Source organism: Lytechinus pictus, chromosome 3 (assembly GCF_037042905.1).
Source record: "Lytechinus pictus isolate F3 Inbred chromosome 3, Lp3.0, whole genome shotgun sequence".
Lineage (NCBI taxonomy): Eukaryota > Metazoa > Echinodermata > Echinoidea > Temnopleuroida > Toxopneustidae > Lytechinus > Lytechinus pictus.
Genome location: NC_087247.1, coordinates 34,465,100 through 34,483,678, shown reverse-complemented (window position 1 = coordinate 34,483,678; position 18,579 = coordinate 34,465,100). Strand labels below are relative to the sequence as shown.

Below are 18,579 nucleotides of genomic sequence, written 5' to 3'. Positions count from 1 at the left end.
AACGCAGCATGGTTACTAAAACTTGTTTGCTTTATCCCACTTTTTCCACTAAGATTTTCCACTAAGAACAACAGTTTTCATATGCCTTTTGCATGTCCTATGAAACCTGTTTTGTGCGCAGGCCTAGCGTAACAATAGGAGCACATGAACTCAATAATAGGTCTCCATTTTTTCCCCCAAGTGATATCTCATGCTTAGAGCGAAATTGAAATTTGGGGAAAAAAGTTCAGAGGCTGCTAGAAACCTATTTTAGGCATCAAAATTGCATCAAAACTGCAATGAAAAGGAATAATTCCAAAAAGCAGGAGAGTGACATGAATGTAAGCAAATAGTGTTCAAAGTTGGACATCAAGCAGCTGGTGAAGATGTTCCCATGACAAGTGGTGGCATCGGGCATTACCTCATTATTTTAATGTAATTTATGCTTTTTGTTAAGATGTTTTTATTAATGTGTTAAATTTTAGGATTGGTAATTTTTAATAAATATTATATGCAATTTTGATTGATGAATCAATTTGATTTTTAAAATTTATAATGAAATTCATTTTCCTCATAATGTTTGTATGTACATGTATATAATGATATCATGCTATAATTATCTGTATACTGTCTTTTAACTTGAAATGCAATATGTTGGACAATTATTGTATTTGTAAGCATGCTAAAATTTCAGCCATTTGGCTGCCATATATGCAATTGAACTTGCCAAATTGTCAAAAAAATACCATTATTGAATTGAATTGAATAAAGTGGGCAAGTGATACAAGTTCATGTGTGGTGAAGATGTTCTATTTGAAGGCAGACATGACCCTTCAGATCCCATATTGCACTGGCCACTCATGACCAAGTAGGTATTAGAAGTGCTCTTTGTTAACTTTTACTGGGTAACTGAGAAAATGCTTTAAGATCACCTGCCGTCAGGAAAGCATGCAGAAATGGAAGAGGAGGAAGTCAGAGAGACCAGAAGCACGCCAAAAACCAATGTAGGAGTGGAGCGCGATTGTGGAATGTTGGATCGACTGATTCACATGAAGCTAATATGATGGCGATAAAATGCATCATTATGTGCGTAAGAAACAAGACAAGTGAATATCGGAAGGGACTTTCTGTGACAAGTTGATAGAGTATGCTCGAAGAGTGTGAATAATCAGGAGATGAATACGCCAAGCGCGTGAAGCAGCTGTGGGAGGACAGAGCAACGAAAAGAAAAAGTCAACAGACTCGAACATATATGACAACGGACAACGACTGCCCGAGGACAAGCAGGACAAACAGGTGAGTGATGACGATTAGTTTTAAAAAGAAACAATTATTTGTTATAATATTAGTATATTCATTTATATGGATGTGTTCTTTCAAGTTTACAAAGTGACGAGGAACTCTTGAAATATGTTTATCATATACATATGTTATATATACGTTTATACCAGTATTTATATTTTCAGTTCAGAGTAACATACGCTTTACAATTAAAAAGATAAAGGAGACAATTTTCCAAGTATGATTAGAATAAGAATCATGTTATGTTCATCACTATGATGGAAAATGTCTGATTGTAATATTGAAAAATTATTATACTTGTGCACTTTTGGTATTCAAATGTGGAAATCAAATTAAGTAAAATCAAATGAAACTTTATACAAAAGAAATTAAATTGTCCTGCGATGAGGACAGCGTTGGCATTTTTCAGCTTTCTTCGCTTAGCAGACAGTTGTATTTTGATAATATTGATTATATGTTTTTTTAACATTCATATTCTATTTCATCTCAGGTGACGACGGTGGCAACTGGAATGCAGACTGATGTGTCAACGATGTACTTGGACGAGACGGAAGACACAGGGATGCAGACTGACGTGACCTGGACGACCATTGACGAGACTGGGACACAGACTGACATGACCATGACGGACATCACCAAGAGGGATGCAGATGGACATGACAATGGAAGAGTTAGCACAGATCATCAGATGTTCCTCTAATAAATATTCAATGACAAAGCATTATGTATAATTGTAATATCTGATCATGCTTATATTGTTTAAATATTTTAATCGAGGTTTATTAACATTTATTATTAACATTATCATTTGGAATAATTTAGTTTTAATTCTGTTTGATCTTGAATGTCATTACGTATATTGACGGATATCTTCCTTTTCCTTCCCCTCCATAGGGCAAGGTGACCTTAAAGGTTGCAACTAAAAATGAAGAATTAGAGAAAACAATAAAATCATCTAGCAATGAAATGAAAAGCTGAAGCTGGAGCTGGATGATGTAAGGATTAAGTATATGTGAATCTGAACTAGGCAGAGTCGGAGTGACTGCAAAGGCGATCAAGCGTTTAAAGAGAGAGCGCGCAATACTTAAAGCCGAGAAGGCAGGTTTGCTTTCGAATTAGCTGAGGCACAGGACAGAATTTGACAGAATACCAGAGCAGTAGCAAATGCATGGAGGTGCAGGAATACTTCTTAAAAAGAAGTCAGGAGTTAAGAAAAGCTAACATTGCCTTAAAAAGGCAAGAGAGGCAATTGAAGATGAGATAAATCTTCAATCCCTGATCCTGCTTCTCCTGCTATCAGTTCTACTACATCTACATGTAGTGGTACCACTACGACTACTGCTAGTGCTGTAACAGGCAGTACTAATAATCTGGTACAGAAAAAGCATACTGAATGCATGTTGCTGCACTGCCAGAGCGAGCTGTTAAAGCTACGTGGAAAGTTCCGAGCAGCACAGAAAAAGAGGCAGAGAAGAATATGAACACTATCATGAAACTGAATAAGAAGAAAAGGGCACTTCAAAATCATATCGCCAATCAAAAATGGGAGCAAAATTCAAGGAAATTGAAAGAACTAGAGCTGAAAGCAAAATGTGCTGTGATAGCTCAACTGAACACCCAAATTAGAGATTTGGAGGAAGAGTTGAATGTAGATGTTGACTTTGAGAAGCCAACAACATTCAAAATAAAGCAAATGTATACTCGTACTCAGAGAGGTTTACATGGACCTATTAACCAAGCATGGGGTGAGTACGACGAAATGTGAGAGTGTGGTCAGGACTGTCCTGGAGGGCCTAACAGACATCAATATGAGAATGTCAGACTCCCGAAGCAATCTACAGCAGCGACCATACATGTAGGTCTGGAAGCATGTAAGATCTCTCAAGTGCAAGTGGCATCGACTCTAGCAGAAAATGAGGATTTAACCATTGCAAGCGATGCAACAACAAAATCAGGCATCATTACTCCTCATTTGATGTGAACAAAGGTTCAATGATGGTAGCACACCAAGAGCAATGACCATTGGAATGCAAGAGAGTGAAGGTGGGACTGCCCAAACAGCCCTAGACACTCTGATCAGCATATTGAAAGAAGTCACTGACATGCCAGGCTCAACATAGGTGGAAGAAAAGATAATAGGAAACATCAAGAATACCATGAGCTAACGCCACATAGCCAAAAAAAAAGTTTTATGACCTACATGTACTATTAAAGGAATACAGAGCAAGCATTCTACCACACGTCGTTCAAGGGTGGAATGACATGAATAAAGACGAGCAGGCCGAATTCGCAACCATGAATGATTTTTACTGTGGCCTCCATTATTTGGTTGGTCTTGCAGACTACTCAGCTCTCGCTATCCAAGCCTGAGAAAGGATGATCTTTGGCGAAGACAAAGTGGGAGCTGAGGCAGTCAGTGGGGTCCATGTGGAGTCTGGTTGTAGCACAGTGCGTTAGGTGCAGACTGTCTGCAAGTCAGTACAGGACTGGGGTTGCGAGAAATCAGGAAAGCCCCTTCAATTCCGCTCATTCCTGCAGTAAAAAAACATAACCTCTTTTCCGCTTGCACCATTCAAGGGGAACAGATTTAACATAGTGTTTCATAACAGTGCTGGTATTTTCTATCTCTGACCATCTCAAAGAATTTTTTGAGGAGCACAGGGAGGACAACCTACTTTTCAAAGCGGTGCATACGAACCTTGGCATGAGTCGATACCTTGCAGCAGTTCGAGCACTGGGGTTGATTGACAAGTTAGTAACGGGTCCATTGCGGCAGGTCCTTAATGATCAAGGCCATGTAGCCTTTTACCTGTTATGGTTAATATTTTAAATTCACAATAATGTAATTATTTCATTCTCAATATGTCTGTCTGTGCAATATCTTTTATCAGTATTTCACCTTTACTCTTATTTTACCTCATTATTTTAATGTAATCTTTATGTTTCTTTCGTTGAGATGTCTTTTATTAATGTCTTAAATTTTAGGATTAGTAATTTTTAATCAATATTATATGCAATTTTGATTAATGAATTAATCTGATTTTTAGAATTTATGACATTTATTTTCCTTATAATGTTTGTATGTATATAATGGTATCATGCTATAATTATCTGTATACTGTATTTTAACTTGAAATGTAATATGTTGGACAATTATTGTATGTGTAAGCATGCTAAAATTTCAGCAATTCGGCTGCCATGTATGCAGTTGAACTTGTCAAATTGTAAAATAAATACCATTATTGAATTGAATTAAATAAAGTGGGCACGTGATGCGAGTAAATTCATATGTGGTGAAGATGTTCTGTTTGAAGGCAGACATGACCCTTCAGATCCCATATTCATTGAACTGGTCACCCGGCATACCCTAATACCGACTTTGATCCAATGACAGAGCAGGAATTGGAAATGCTCTGTTACCTTTTGCCAGGTAACTGAGAAAATGCTTCAAGATCACCTGCCGTCAGGAAAGCATGCAGAAATGGAAGAGGAGGAAGTCAGAGAGACCAGAAGCGTGCCAAAAACCAATGTAGGAGTGGAGTGCGATTTTGGAATGTTCGATCGACTGATTCACATGAAGCTGGCTGCTGGTATGATGGCGATAGAAAGCATCATTATTTGCGTAAGAAACAAGACAAGTGAATGGCGGAAGGGACTTTCTGTGACAAGTTGATGGAGTATGCTCGAAAGAGTGTGAATAATCAGAGAGATGAATATGCCAAGCGCGTGAAGCAGCTGTGTGAGGACAGAGCAACGAAAAGAAAGTCAACAGACGCGAACATATATGACGACGGACAATGACTGCCCGAGGACAAACAGGTGAGTGATGACGAGTAGTTTTAAAAAGAAACAATTATTTTTTATAATATTAGTATCTTCATTTATATGGATGTGTTCTTTCAAGTTTACAAAGTGACGAGGAACTCTTGAAATATGTTTATTATATACATATGTTACATATAAGTTTTTACCACTATTTATATTTTCAGTTCAGACTAACATATATTTTTACAATTAAAAAGATAAAGGAGACAATTTTCTAAGTATGATTAGAATAAGAATCATGTTATGTTCATCACTATGATGGAAAATGTCTGTAATATTGAAAAATGATTTTCACTTCTGGTATTCAAAAGTGGAAATGAAATGAAGTCAAATCAAATGAAACTTTATACAAAAGAAATGAAATTGTCCTGCGATGAGGACAGCGTTGGCATTTTTCAGCTTTCTTCGCTTAGCAGACAGTTGTATTTTTATATTGATTATATGTTTTTTTAACATCCACATTCATATTCTATTTCATCTCAGGTGAGGACGGTGGCAATTACTGGAACACAGACTGATGTGTCAATGATGTACGTGGACGAGACGGAAGACACAGGGATGCAGACTGACGTGACCTGGACGGCCATTGACGAGACAGGGACGCAGACGGACATGACAATGGAAGAGTTAGCACGGATCATCAGATGTTCCTCTAATAAATATTCAATGTCAAAGCATTAAGTATAATTGTAATATCTGATCATGTTTATATTGTTTAAATATTTTAATTGAGGTTTATTAACATTTAGTATTAACATTATCATTTTGAATAATTTAGTTTTAATTCTGTTTGATCTTGAATGTCATTACGTATATTGACGGATATCTTCCTTTTCCTTCCCCTTCATCGGGTAAAGTGACCTTGAAAGGTTGCAACTAAAAATGAAGGATTAGAGAAAACAATAAAATCATCTAGCAATGAAAATAAAAATCTGAAGCTGGATGATGTAAGGATTAAGTATAAATCAAAACTGGGCAGAGTCGGCATGACTGCAAAGGCGATCAAGCATTTAAAGAGAGAGCGCGCAATGCTTGAAGCCGAGAAGGCAGGTTTGCTTCCGAATTAGCTGAGGCACAGGACAGTATTTGACAGAATACCAGAGCAGTAGCAAATGCACGGAGGTGCAGGAATACCCTCTTAAAAAGAAGTCAGGTGTTAAGAAAAGCTAACATTGCCTTAAAAAGGCAAGAGAGGCAATTGAAGATGAGATAATCTTCAATCCCTGATCCTGCTTCTCCTGCTATCAGTTCTACTACATCTACATGTAGTGGTACCACTACAACTACTGCTAGTGCTGTAACAGGCAGTACTAATAATCTGGTACAGAAAAAGCATACTGAATGCATGTTGCTGCACTGCCAGAGCGAGCTGTTAAAGCTACGTGGAAAGTTCCGAGCAGCACAGAAAGAGAGGCAGAGAAGAATATGAACACTATCATGAAACTTCAAAATCATATCGCCAATCAAAAACGGGAGCAAAATTCAAGGAAGTTTAAAAAACCAAGAGCTGAAAGCAAAATATGCTGTGATAGCTCAACTGAACACCCAAATTAGAGATTTGGAGGAAGAGTTGAATGTAGATGTTGACTTTGAGAAGCCAACAACATTCAAAATAAAGCAAATGTATACTCGTACTCAGAGAGGTTTACATGGACCTATTAACCAAGCATGGGGTGAGTACGACGAAATGTGAGGGTGTGGTCAGGACTGTCCTGGAGGGCCTAACAGACATCAATATGAGAATGTCAGACTCCCGAAGCAATCTACAGCAGCCACCATAGGTCTGGAAGCATGTAAGATCTCTCAAGTGCAAGTGGCATCGACTCTAGCAGAAATTGAGGATTTAACCATTGCAAGCGATGCAACAACAAAATCAGGCATCACTACTCATTTGATGTGAACAAAGGTTCAATGATGGTAGCACACCAAGAGCAATGACCATTGGAATGCAAGAGAGTGAAGGTGGGACTGCCCAAACAGCCCTAGACACTCTGATCAGCATATTGAAAGAAGTCACTGACATGCCAGGCTCAACATAGCTGGTAGAAAAGATAATTGCAAACATCAAGAATACCATGAGCTAACACCACATAGCCAAAAAAAGTTTTATGACCTACATGTACTATTAAAGGAATACAGAGCAAGCATTCTACCACACGTCGTTCAAGGGTGGAATGACATGAATAAAGACGAGCAGGCCAAATTCGCAACCAAAAATGATTTTTACTGTGGCCTCCATTATTTGGTTGGTCTTGCAGACTAATCAGCTCTAGCTATCCAAGCCTGAGAAAGGATGATCTTTGGCGAAGACAAAGTGGGAGCTGAGGCAGTCAAGGGGGTCCATGTGGAGTCTGGTTGTGGCACAGTGCGTTAGGTGCAGACTGTCTGCAAGTCAGTACAGGACCGGGGTTGCGAAAAATCAGGAAAGCCCCTTCAATTCCGCTCATTCCTGCAGTAAAAAAACATAACCTCTTTTCCGCTTGCACCATTCAAGGGGAACAGATTTAACATAGTGTTTCATAACGGTGCTGGTATTTTCTATCTCTGACCATCTCAAAGAATTTTTTGAGGAGCACAGGGAGGACAACCTACTTTTCAAAGCGGTGCATACGAACCTTGGCATGAGTCGATACCTTGCAGCAGTTCGAGCACTGGGGTTGATTGACAAGTTAGTAACGGGTCCATTGCGGCAGGTCCTTAATGATCAAGGCCATGTAGCCTTTTACCTTTTATGATTAATATTGTAAATTCACAATAATGTAATTATTTCATTCTCAATATGTCTGTCTGTGCAATATCTTTTATCAGTCTTTCACCTTTACTCTATTTTACCTCATTATTTTAATGTAATCTTTATGTTTTTTTTCGTTGAGATGTCTTTTATTGATGCCTTAAATTTTAGGATTAGTAATTTTTAATTAATATTATAGGCAATTTTGATTAATGAATTAATCTGATTTTTAGAATTTATGACATTTATTTTCCTTATAATGTTTGTATGTATAGAATGGTATCATGCTATAATTATCTGTATACTGTCTTTTAACTTGAAATGTAATATGTTAGACAATTATTGTATTTGTAAGCATGCTAAAATTTCAGCAAATTGGCCGCCATGTATGCAGTTGAACTTGTCAATTTGTAAAATAAATACCATTATTGAATTGAATTAAATAAAGTGGGCCATGATGCGAGTAAGTTCATATGTGGTGAAGATGTTCTGTTTGAAGGCAGACATGACCCTTCAGATCCCATATTCATTGAACTGGTCACCCGGCTCACCCTAATACCGACTTTGATCCAATGACAGAGCAGGAATTGGAAATGCTCTGTTACCTTTTGCCAGGTAACTGAGAAAATGCTTCAAGATCACCTGCCGTCAGGAAAGCATGCAGAAATGGAAGAGGAGGAAGTCAGAGAGACCAGAAGCGTGCCAAACACCAATGTAGGAGTGGAGCGCGATTTTGGAATGTTGGATCGACTGATTCACATGAAGCTGGCTGCTGGTATGATGGCGATAGAAAGCATCATTATTTGCGTAAGAAACAAGACAAGTGAATGGCGGAAGGGACTTTCTGTGACAAGTTGATGGAGTATGCTCGAAAGAGTGTGAATAATCAGAGAGATGAATATGCCAAGCGCGTGAAGCAGCTGTGGGAGGACAGAGCAACGAAAAGAAAGTCAACAGACTCGAACATATATGACGACGGACAATGACTGCCCGAAGACAAACAGGTGAGTGATGACGAATAGTTTTAAAAAGAAACAATTTTTTTTTTAAATATTAGTATTTTCATTTATATGGATGTGTTCTTTCAAGTTTACAAAGTGACGAGGAACTCTTGAAATATGTTTATCATATACATATGTTATATATACGTTTATACCAGTATGTATTTATATTTTCAGTTCAGAGTAACATACGCTTTACAATTAAAAAGATAAAGGAGACAATTTTCCAAGTATGATTAGAATAAGAATCATGTTATGTTCATCACTATGATGGAAAATGTCTGATTGTAATATTGAAAAGTGATTATACTTGTGCACTTCTGGTATTGAAATGAGGAAATGAAATAAAGTCTAATCAAACGAAACTTTATACAAAAGAAATGAAATCGTCCTGCGACGAGGACAGCGTTGGCATTTTTCAGCTTTCTTCGCTTAGCAGACAGTTATATTTTTATATTGATTATATGTTTTTTTAACATTCATATTCTATTTCATCTCAGGTGACGACGGTGGCAACTGGAATGCAGACTGATGTGTCAACGATGTACTTGGACGAGACGGAAGACACAGGGATGCAGACTGACGTGACCTGGACGACCATTGACGAGACTGGGACACAGACTGACATGACCATGACGGACATCACCAAGAGGGATGCAGATGGACATGACAATGGAAGAGTTAGCACAGATCATCAGATGTTCCTCTAATAAATATTCAATGACAAAGCATTATGTATAATTGTAATATCTGATCATGCTTATATTGTTTAAATATTTTAATCGAGGTTTATTAACATTTATTATTAACATTATCATTTGGAATAATTTAGTTTTAATTCTGTTTGATCTTGAATGTCATTACGTATATTGACGGATATCTTCCTTTTCCTTCCCCTCCATAGGGCAAGGTGACCTTAAAGGTTGCTACTAAAAATGAAGAATTAGAGAAAACAATAAAATCATCTAGCAATGAAATGAAAAGCTGAAGCTGGAGCTGGATGATGTAAGGATTAAGTATATGTGAATCCGAACTAGGCAGAGTCGGAGTGACTGCAAAGGCGATCAAGCGTTTAAAGAGAGAGCGCGCAATACTTAAAGCCGAGAAGGCAGGTTTGCTTTCGAATTAGCTGAGGCACAGGACAGAATTTGACAGAATACCAGAGCAGTAGCAAATGCATGGAGGTGCAGGAATACTTCTTAAAAAGAAGTCAGGAGTTAAGAAAAGCTAACATTGCCTTAAAAAGGCAAGAGAGGCAATTGAAGATGAGATAAATCTTCAATCCCTGATCCTGCTTCTCCTGCTATCAGTTCTACTACATCTACATGTAGTGGTACCACTACGACTACTGCTAGTGCTGTAACAGGCAGTACTAATAATCTGGTACAGAAAAAGCATACTGAATGCATGTTGCTGCACTGCCAGAGCGAGCTGTTAAAGCTACGTGGAAAGTTCCGAGCAGCACAGAAAAAGAGGCAGAGAAGAATATGAACACTATCATGAAACTGAATAAGAAAAGGGCACTTCAAAATCATATCGCCAATCAAAAATGGGAGCAAAATTCAAGGAAATTGAAAGAACTAGAGCTGAAAGCAAAATGTGCTGTGATAGCTCAACTGAACACCCAAATTAGAGATTTGGAGGAAGAGTTGAATGTAGATGTTGACTTTGAGAAGCCAACAACATTCAAAATAAAGCAAATGTATACTCGTACTCAGAGAGGTTTACATGGACCTATTAACCAAGCATGGGGTGAGTACGACGAAATGTGAGAGTGTGGTCAGGACTGTCCTGGAGGGCCTAACAGACATCAATATGAGAATGTCAGACTCCCGAAGCAATCTACAGCAGCGACCATACATGTAGGTCTGGAAGCATGTAAGATCTCTCAAGTGCAAGTGGCATCGACTCTAGCAGAAAATGAGGATTTAACCATTGCAAGCGATGCAACAACAAAATCAGGCATCATTACTCCTCATTTGATGTGAACAAAGGTTCAATGATGGTAGCACACCAAGAGCAATGACCATTGGAATGCAAGAGAGTGAAGGTGGGACTGCCCAAACAGCCCTAGACACTCTGATCAGCATATTGAAAGAAGTCACTGACATACCAGGCTCAACATAGGTGGAAGAAAAGATAATAGGAAACATCAAGAATACCATGAGCTAACGCCACATAGCCAAAAAAAAAGTTTTATGACCTACATGTACTATTAAAGGAATACAGAGCAAGCATTCTACCACACGTCGTTCAAGGGTGGAATGACATGAATAAAGACGAGCAGGCCGAATTCGCAACCATGAATGATTTTTACTGTGGCCTCCATTATTTGGTTGGTCTTGCAGACTACTCAGCTCTCGCTATCCAAGCCTGAGAAAGGATGATCTTTGGCGAAGACAAAGTGGGAGCTGAGGCAGTCAGTGGGGTCCATGTGGAGTCTGGTTGTAGCACAGTGCGTTAGGTGCAGACTGTCTGCAAGTCAGTACAGGACTGGGGTTGCGAGAAATCAGGAAAGCCCCTTCAATTCCGCTCATTCCTGCAGTAAAAAAACATAACCTCTTTTCCGCTTGCACCATTCAAGGGGAACAGATTTAACATAGTGTTTCATAACAGTGCTGGTATTTTCTATCTCTGACCATCTCAAAGAATTTTTTGAGGAGCACAGGGAGGACAACCTACTTTTCAAAGCGGTGCATACGAACCTTGGCATGAGTCGATACCTTGCAGCAGTTCGAGCACTGGGGTTGATTGACAAGTTAGTAACGGGTCCATTGCGGCAGGTCCTTAATGATCAAGGCCATGTAGCCTTTTACCTGTTATGGTTAATATTTTAAATTCACAATAATGTAATTATTTCATTCTCAATATGTCTGTCTGTGCAATATCTTTTATCAGTATTTCACCTTTACTCTTATTTTACCTCATTATTTTAATGTAATCTTTATGTTTCTTTCGTTGAGATGTCTTTTATTAATGTCTTAAATTTTAGGATTAGTAATTTTTAATCAATATTATATGCAATTTTGATTAATGAATTAATCTGATTTTTAGAATTTATGACATTTATTTTCCTTATAATGTTTGTATGTATATAATGGTATCATGCTATAATTATCTGTATACTGTATTTTAACTTGAAATGTAATATGTTGGACAATTATTGTATGTGTAAGCATGCTAAAATTTCAGCAATTCGGCTGCCATGTATGCAGTTGAACTTGTCAAATTGTAAAATAAATACCATTATTGAATTGAATTAAATAAAGTGGGCACGTGATGCGAGTAAATTCATATGTGGTGAAGATGTTCTGTTTGAAGGCAGACATGACCCTTCAGATCCCATATTCATTGAACTGGTCACCCGGCATACCCTAATACCGACTTTGATCCAATGACAGAGCAGGAATTGGAAATGCTCTGTTACCTTTTGCCAGGTAACTGAGAAAATGCTTCAAGATCACCTGCCGTCAGGAAAGCATGCAGAAATGGAAGAGGAGGAAGTCAGAGAGACCAGAAGCGTGCCAAAAACCAATGTAGGAGTGGAGTGCGATTTTGGAATGTTCGATCGACTGATTCACATGAAGCTGGCTGCTGGTATGATGGCGATAGAAAGCATCATTATTTGCGTAAGAAACAAGACAAGTGAATGGCGGAAGGGACTTTCTGTGACAAGTTGATGGAGTATGCTCGAAAGAGTGTGAATAATCAGAGAGATGAATATGCCAAGCGCGTGAAGCAGCTGTGTGAGGACAGAGCAACGAAAAGAAAGTCAACAGACGCGAACATATATGACGACGGACAATGACTGCCCGAGGACAAACAGGTGAGTGATGACGAGTAGTTTTAAAAAGAAACAATTATTTTTTATAATATTAGTATCTTCATTTATATGGATGTGTTCTTTCAAGTTTACAAAGTGACGAGGAACTCTTGAAATATGTTTATTATATACATATGTTACATATAAGTTTTTACCACTATTTATATTTTCAGTTCAGACTAACATATATTTTTACAATTAAAAAGATAAAGGAGACAATTTTCTAAGTATGATTAGAATAAGAATCATGTTATGTTCATCACTATGATGGAAAATGTCTGTAATATTGAAAAATGATTTTCACTTCTGGTATTCAAAAGTGGAAATGAAATGAAGTCAAATCAAATGAAACTTTATACAAAAGAAATGAAATTGTCCTGCGATGAGGACAGCGTTGGCATTTTTCAGCTTTCTTCGCTTAGCAGACAGTTGTATTTTTATATTGATTATATGTTTTTTTAACATCCACATTCATATTCTATTTCATCTCAGGTGAGGACGGTGGCAATTACTGGAACACAGACTGATGTGTCAATGATGTACGTGGACGAGACGGAAGACACAGGGATGCAGACTGACGTGACCTGGACGGCCATTGACGAGACAGGGACGCAGACGGACATGACAATGGAAGAGTTAGCACGGATCATCAGATGTTCCTCTAATAAATATTCAATGTCAAAGCATTAAGTATAATTGTAATATCTGATCATGTTTATATTGTTTAAATATTTTAATTGAGGTTTATTAACATTTAGTATTAACATTATCATTTTGAATAATTTAGTTTTAATTCTGTTTGATCTTGAATGTCATTACGTATATTGACGGATATCTTCCTTTTCCTTCCCCTTCATCGGGTAAAGTGACCTTGAAAGGTTGCAACTAAAAATGAAGGATTAGAGAAAACAATAAAATCATCTAGCAATGAAAATAAAAATCTGAAGCTGGATGATGTAAGGATTAAGTATAAATCAAAACTGGGCAGAGTCGGCATGACTGCAAAGGCGATCAAGCATTTAAAGAGAGAGCGCGCAATGCTTGAAGCCGAGAAGGCAGGTTTGCTTCCGAATTAGCTGAGGCACAGGACAGTATTTGACAGAATACCAGAGCAGTAGCAAATGCACGGAGGTGCAGGAATACCCTCTTAAAAAGAAGTCAGGTGTTAAGAAAAGCTAACATTGCCTTAAAAAGGCAAGAGAGGCAATTGAAGATGAGATAATCTTCAATCCCTGATCCTGCTTCTCCTGCTATCAGTTCTACTACATCTACATGTAGTGGTACCACTACAACTACTGCTAGTGCTGTAACAGGCAGTACTAATAATCTGGTACAGAAAAAGCATACTGAATGCATGTTGCTGCACTGCCAGAGCGAGCTGTTAAAGCTATGTGGAAAGTTCCGAGCAGCACAGAAAGAGAGGCAGAGAAGAATATGAACACTATCATGAAACTTCAAAATCATATCGCCAATCAAAAACGGGAGCAAAATTCAAGGAAGTTTAAAAAACCAAGAGCTGAAAGCAAAATATGCTGTGATAGCTCAACTGAACACCCAAATTAGAGATTTGGAGGAAGAGTTGAATGTAGATGTTGACTTTGAGAAGCCAACAACATTCAAAATAAAGCAAATGTATACTCGTACTCAGAGAGGTTTACATGGACCTATTAACCAAGCATGGGGTGAGTACGACGAAATGTGAGGGTGTGGTCAGGACTGTCCTGGAGGGCCTAACAGACATCAATATGAGAATGTCAGACTCCCGAAGCAATCTACAGCAGCCACCATAGGTCTGGAAGCATGTAAGATCTCTCAAGTGCAAGTGGCATCGACTCTAGCAGAAATTGAGGATTTAACCATTGCAAGCGATGCAACAACAAAATCAGGCATCACTACTCATTTGATGTGAACAAAGGTTCAATGATGGTAGCACACCAAGAGCAATGACCATTGGAATGCAAGAGAGTGAAGGTGGGACTGCCCAAACAGCCCTAGACACTCTGATCAGCATATTGAAAGAAGTCACTGACATGCCAGGCTCAACATAGCTGGTAGAAAAGATAATTGCAAACATCAAGAATACCATGAGCTAACACCACATAGCCAAAAAAAGTTTTATGACCTACATGTACTATTAAAGGAATACAGAGCAAGCATTCTACCACACGTCGTTCAAGGGTGGAATGACATGAATAAAGACGAGCAGGCCAAATTCGCAACCAAAAATGATTTTTACTGTGGCCTCCATTATTTGGTTGGTCTTGCAGACTAATCAGCTCTAGCTATCCAAGCCTGAGAAAGGATGATCTTTGGCGAAGACAAAGTGGGAGCTGAGGCAGTCAAGGGGGTCCATGTGGAGTCTGGTTGTGGCACAGTGCGTTAGGTGCAGACTGTCTGCAAGTCAGTACAGGACCGGGGTTGCGAAAAATCAGGAAAGCCCCTTCAATTCCGCTCATTCATGCAGTAAAAAAACATAACCTCTTATCCGCTTGCACCATTCAAGGGGAACAGATTTAACATAGTGTTTCATAACGGTGCTGGTATTTTCTATCTCTGACCATCTCAAAGAATTTTTTGAGGAGCACAGGGAGGACAACCTACTTTTCAAAGCGGTGCATACGAACCTTGGCATGAGTCGATACCTTGCAGCAGTTCGAGCACTGGGGTTGATTGACAAGTTAGTAACGGGTCCATTGCGGCAGGTCCTTAATGATCAAGGCCATGTAGCCTTTTACCTTTTATGATTAATATTGTAAATTCACAATAATGTAATTATTTCATTCTCAATATGTCTGTCTGTGCAATATCTTTTATCAGTCTTTCACCTTTACTCTTATTTTACCTCATTATTTTAATGTAATCTTTATGTTTTTTTTCGTTGAGATGTCTTTTATTGATGCCTTAAATTTTAGGATTAGTAATTTTTAATTAATATTATAGGCAATTTTGATTAATGAATTAATCTGATTTTTAGAATTTATGACATTTATTTTCCTTATAATGTTTGTATGTATAGAATGGTATCATGCTATAATTATCTGTATACTGTCTTTTAACTTGAAATGTAATATGTTAGACAATTATTGTATTTGTAAGCATGCTAAAATTTCAGCAAATTGGCCGCCATGTATGCAGTTGAACTTGTCAATTTGTAAAATAAATACCATTATTGAATTGAATTAAATAAAGTGGGCCATGATGCGAGTAAGTTCATATGTGGTGAAGATGTTCTGTTTGAAGGCAGACATGACCCTTCAGATCCCATATTCATTGAACTGGTCACCCGGCTCACCCTAATACCGACTTTGATCCAATGACAGAGCAGGAATTGGAAATGCTCTGTTACCTTTTGCCAGGTAACTGAGAAAATGCTTCAAGATCACCTGCCGTCAGGAAAGCATGCAGAAATGGAAGAGGAGGAAGTCAGAGAGACCAGAAGCGTGCCAAACACCAATGTAGGAGTGGAGCGCGATTTTGGAATGTTGGATCGACTGATTCACATGAAGCTGGCTGCTGGTATGATGGCGATAGAAAGCATCATTATTTGCGTAAGAAACAAGACAAGTGAATGGCGGAAGGGACTTTCTGTGACAAGTTGATGGAGTATGCTCGAAAGAGTGTGAATAATCAGAGAGATGAATATGCCAAGCGCGTGAAGCAGCTGTGGGAGGACAGAGCAACGAAAAGAAAGTCAACAGACTCGAACATATATGACGACGGACAATGACTGCCCGAAGACAAACAGGTGAGTGATGACGAATAGTTTTAAAAAGAAACAATTTTTTTTTTTAATATTAGTATTTTCATTTATATGGATGTGTTCTTTCAAGTTTACAAAGTGACGAGGAACTCTTGAAATATGTTTATCATATACATATGTTATATATACGTTTATACCAGTATGTATTTATATTTTCAGTTCAGAGTAACATACGCTTTACAATTAAAAAGATAAAGGAGACAATTTTCCAAGTATGATTAGAATAAGAATCATGTTATGTTCATCACTATGATGGAAAATGTCTGATTGTAATATTGAAAAGTGATTATACTTGTGCACTTCTGGTATTGAAATGAGGAAATGAAATAAAGTCTAATCAAACGAAACTTTATACAAAAGAAATGAAATCGTCCTGCGACGAGGACAGCGTTGGCATTTTTCAGCTTTCTTCGCTTAGCAGACAGTTATATTTTTATATTGATTATATGTTTTTTTAACATCCACATTCATATTCTATTTCATCTCAGGTGACGACGGTGGCAACTGGAACGCAGACTGATGTGTCAACGATGTACGTGGACGAGACGGAAGACACAGGGATACAGACTGACATGACCTGGACGGACATTGACGAGACAGGGACACAGACTGACATGACCATGACAGACATCGACGAAAGAGGGACGCAGACGGACATGACAATGGAAGAGTTAGCACAGATCATCAGATGTTCCTCTAATAAATATTCAATGACAAAGCATTATGTATAATATCTGATCATGTTTATATTGTTTAAATATTTTAATCGAGGTTTATTAACATTTATTATTAACATTATCATTTGGAATAATTTAGTTTTAATTCTGTTTGATCTTGAATATGATTACGTATATTGACGGATATCTTCCTTTTCCTTCCCCTTCATCGGGCAAAGTGACCTTGAAAGATTGCAACTAAAAATGAAGAATTAGAGAAAACAATAAAATCATCTAGCAATGAAAATAAAAAGCTGAAGCTGGAGCTGGATGATGTAAGGATTAAGAATAAATGTAAATCCAAACTGGGCAGAGTCGGCATGACTGCAAAGGCGATCAAGCGTTTAAAGAGAGAGCCCGCAATGCTTAAAGCCGAGAAGGCAGGTTTGCTTCCGAATTAGCTGAGGCACAGGACAGTATTTGACAGAATACCAGAGCAGTAGCAAATGCACGGAGGTGCAGGAATACCCTCTTAAAAAGAAGTCAGGTGTTAAGAAAAGCTAACATTGCCTTAAAAAGGCAAGAGAGGCAATTGAAGATGAGAGAATCTTCAATCCCTGATCTTGCTTCTATGCTATCAGTTCTACTACATCTACATGTAATGGTACCACCAGGACTACTGCTAGTGCTGTAACAGGCAGTACTAATAATCTGGTACAGAAAAAGCATACTGAATGCATGTTGCTGCACTGCCAGAGCGAGCTGTTAAAGCTACGTGGAAAGTTCCGAGCAGCACAGAAAGAGAGGCAGAGAAGAATATGAACACTATCATGAAACTTCAAAATCATATCGCCAATCAAAAACGGGAGCAAAATTCAAGGAAGTTTAAAAAACCAAGAGCTGAAAGCAAAATATGCTGTGATAGCTCAACTGAACACCCAAATTAGAGATTTGGAGGAAGAGTTGAATGTAGATGTTGACTTTGAGAAGCCAACAACATTCAAAATAAAGCAAATGTATACTCGTACTCAGAGAGGTTTACATGGACCTATTAACCAAGCATGGGGTGAGTACGACGAAATGTGAGGGTGTGGTCAGGACTGTCCTGGAGGGCCTAACAGACATCAATATGAGAATGTCAGACTCCCGAAGCAATCTACAGCAGCCACCATAGGTCTGGAAGCATGTATGATCTCTCAAGTGCAAGTGGCATCGACTCTAGCAGAAATTGAGGATTTAACCATTGCAAGCGATGCAACAACAAAATCAGGCATCACTACTCATTTGATGTGAACAAAGGTTCAATGATGGTAGCACACCAAGAGCAATGACCATTGGAATGCAAGAGAGTGAAGGTGGGACTGCCCAAACAGCCCTAGACACTCTGATCAGCATATTGAAAGAAGTCACTGACATGCCAGGCTCAACATAGCTGGTAGAAAAGATAATTGCAAACATCAAGAATACCATGAGCTAACACCACATAGCCAAAAAAAGTTTTA

General features: G+C 38.3%; 2 protein-coding genes across 4 annotated transcripts in view; one reads left to right on the top strand and one right to left on the bottom strand.

Moving 5' to 3' along the window:
- Positions 1-18,579, bottom strand: part of LOC129257386 (probable mitochondrial glutathione transporter SLC25A40) — a 56,839-nt gene that overhangs the window by 15,733 nt on the left and 22,527 nt on the right. The gene's annotated exons all lie outside the window — the stretch shown is intronic.
- LOC135153427 (uncharacterized) lies at positions 936-17,899 on the top strand. The gene is made up of 13 exons (XM_064095962.1): positions 936-983; positions 1,772-1,951; positions 4,712-4,903; positions 5,590-5,732; positions 6,355-6,427; positions 8,453-8,644; positions 9,339-9,518; positions 12,276-12,467; positions 13,154-13,296; positions 13,919-13,991; positions 16,018-16,209; positions 16,910-17,091; positions 17,719-17,899. The coding sequence occupies exons 1-13, from the start codon at positions 936-938 to the stop codon at positions 17,897-17,899; spliced, it is 1,971 nt and encodes a 656-aa protein (XP_063952032.1).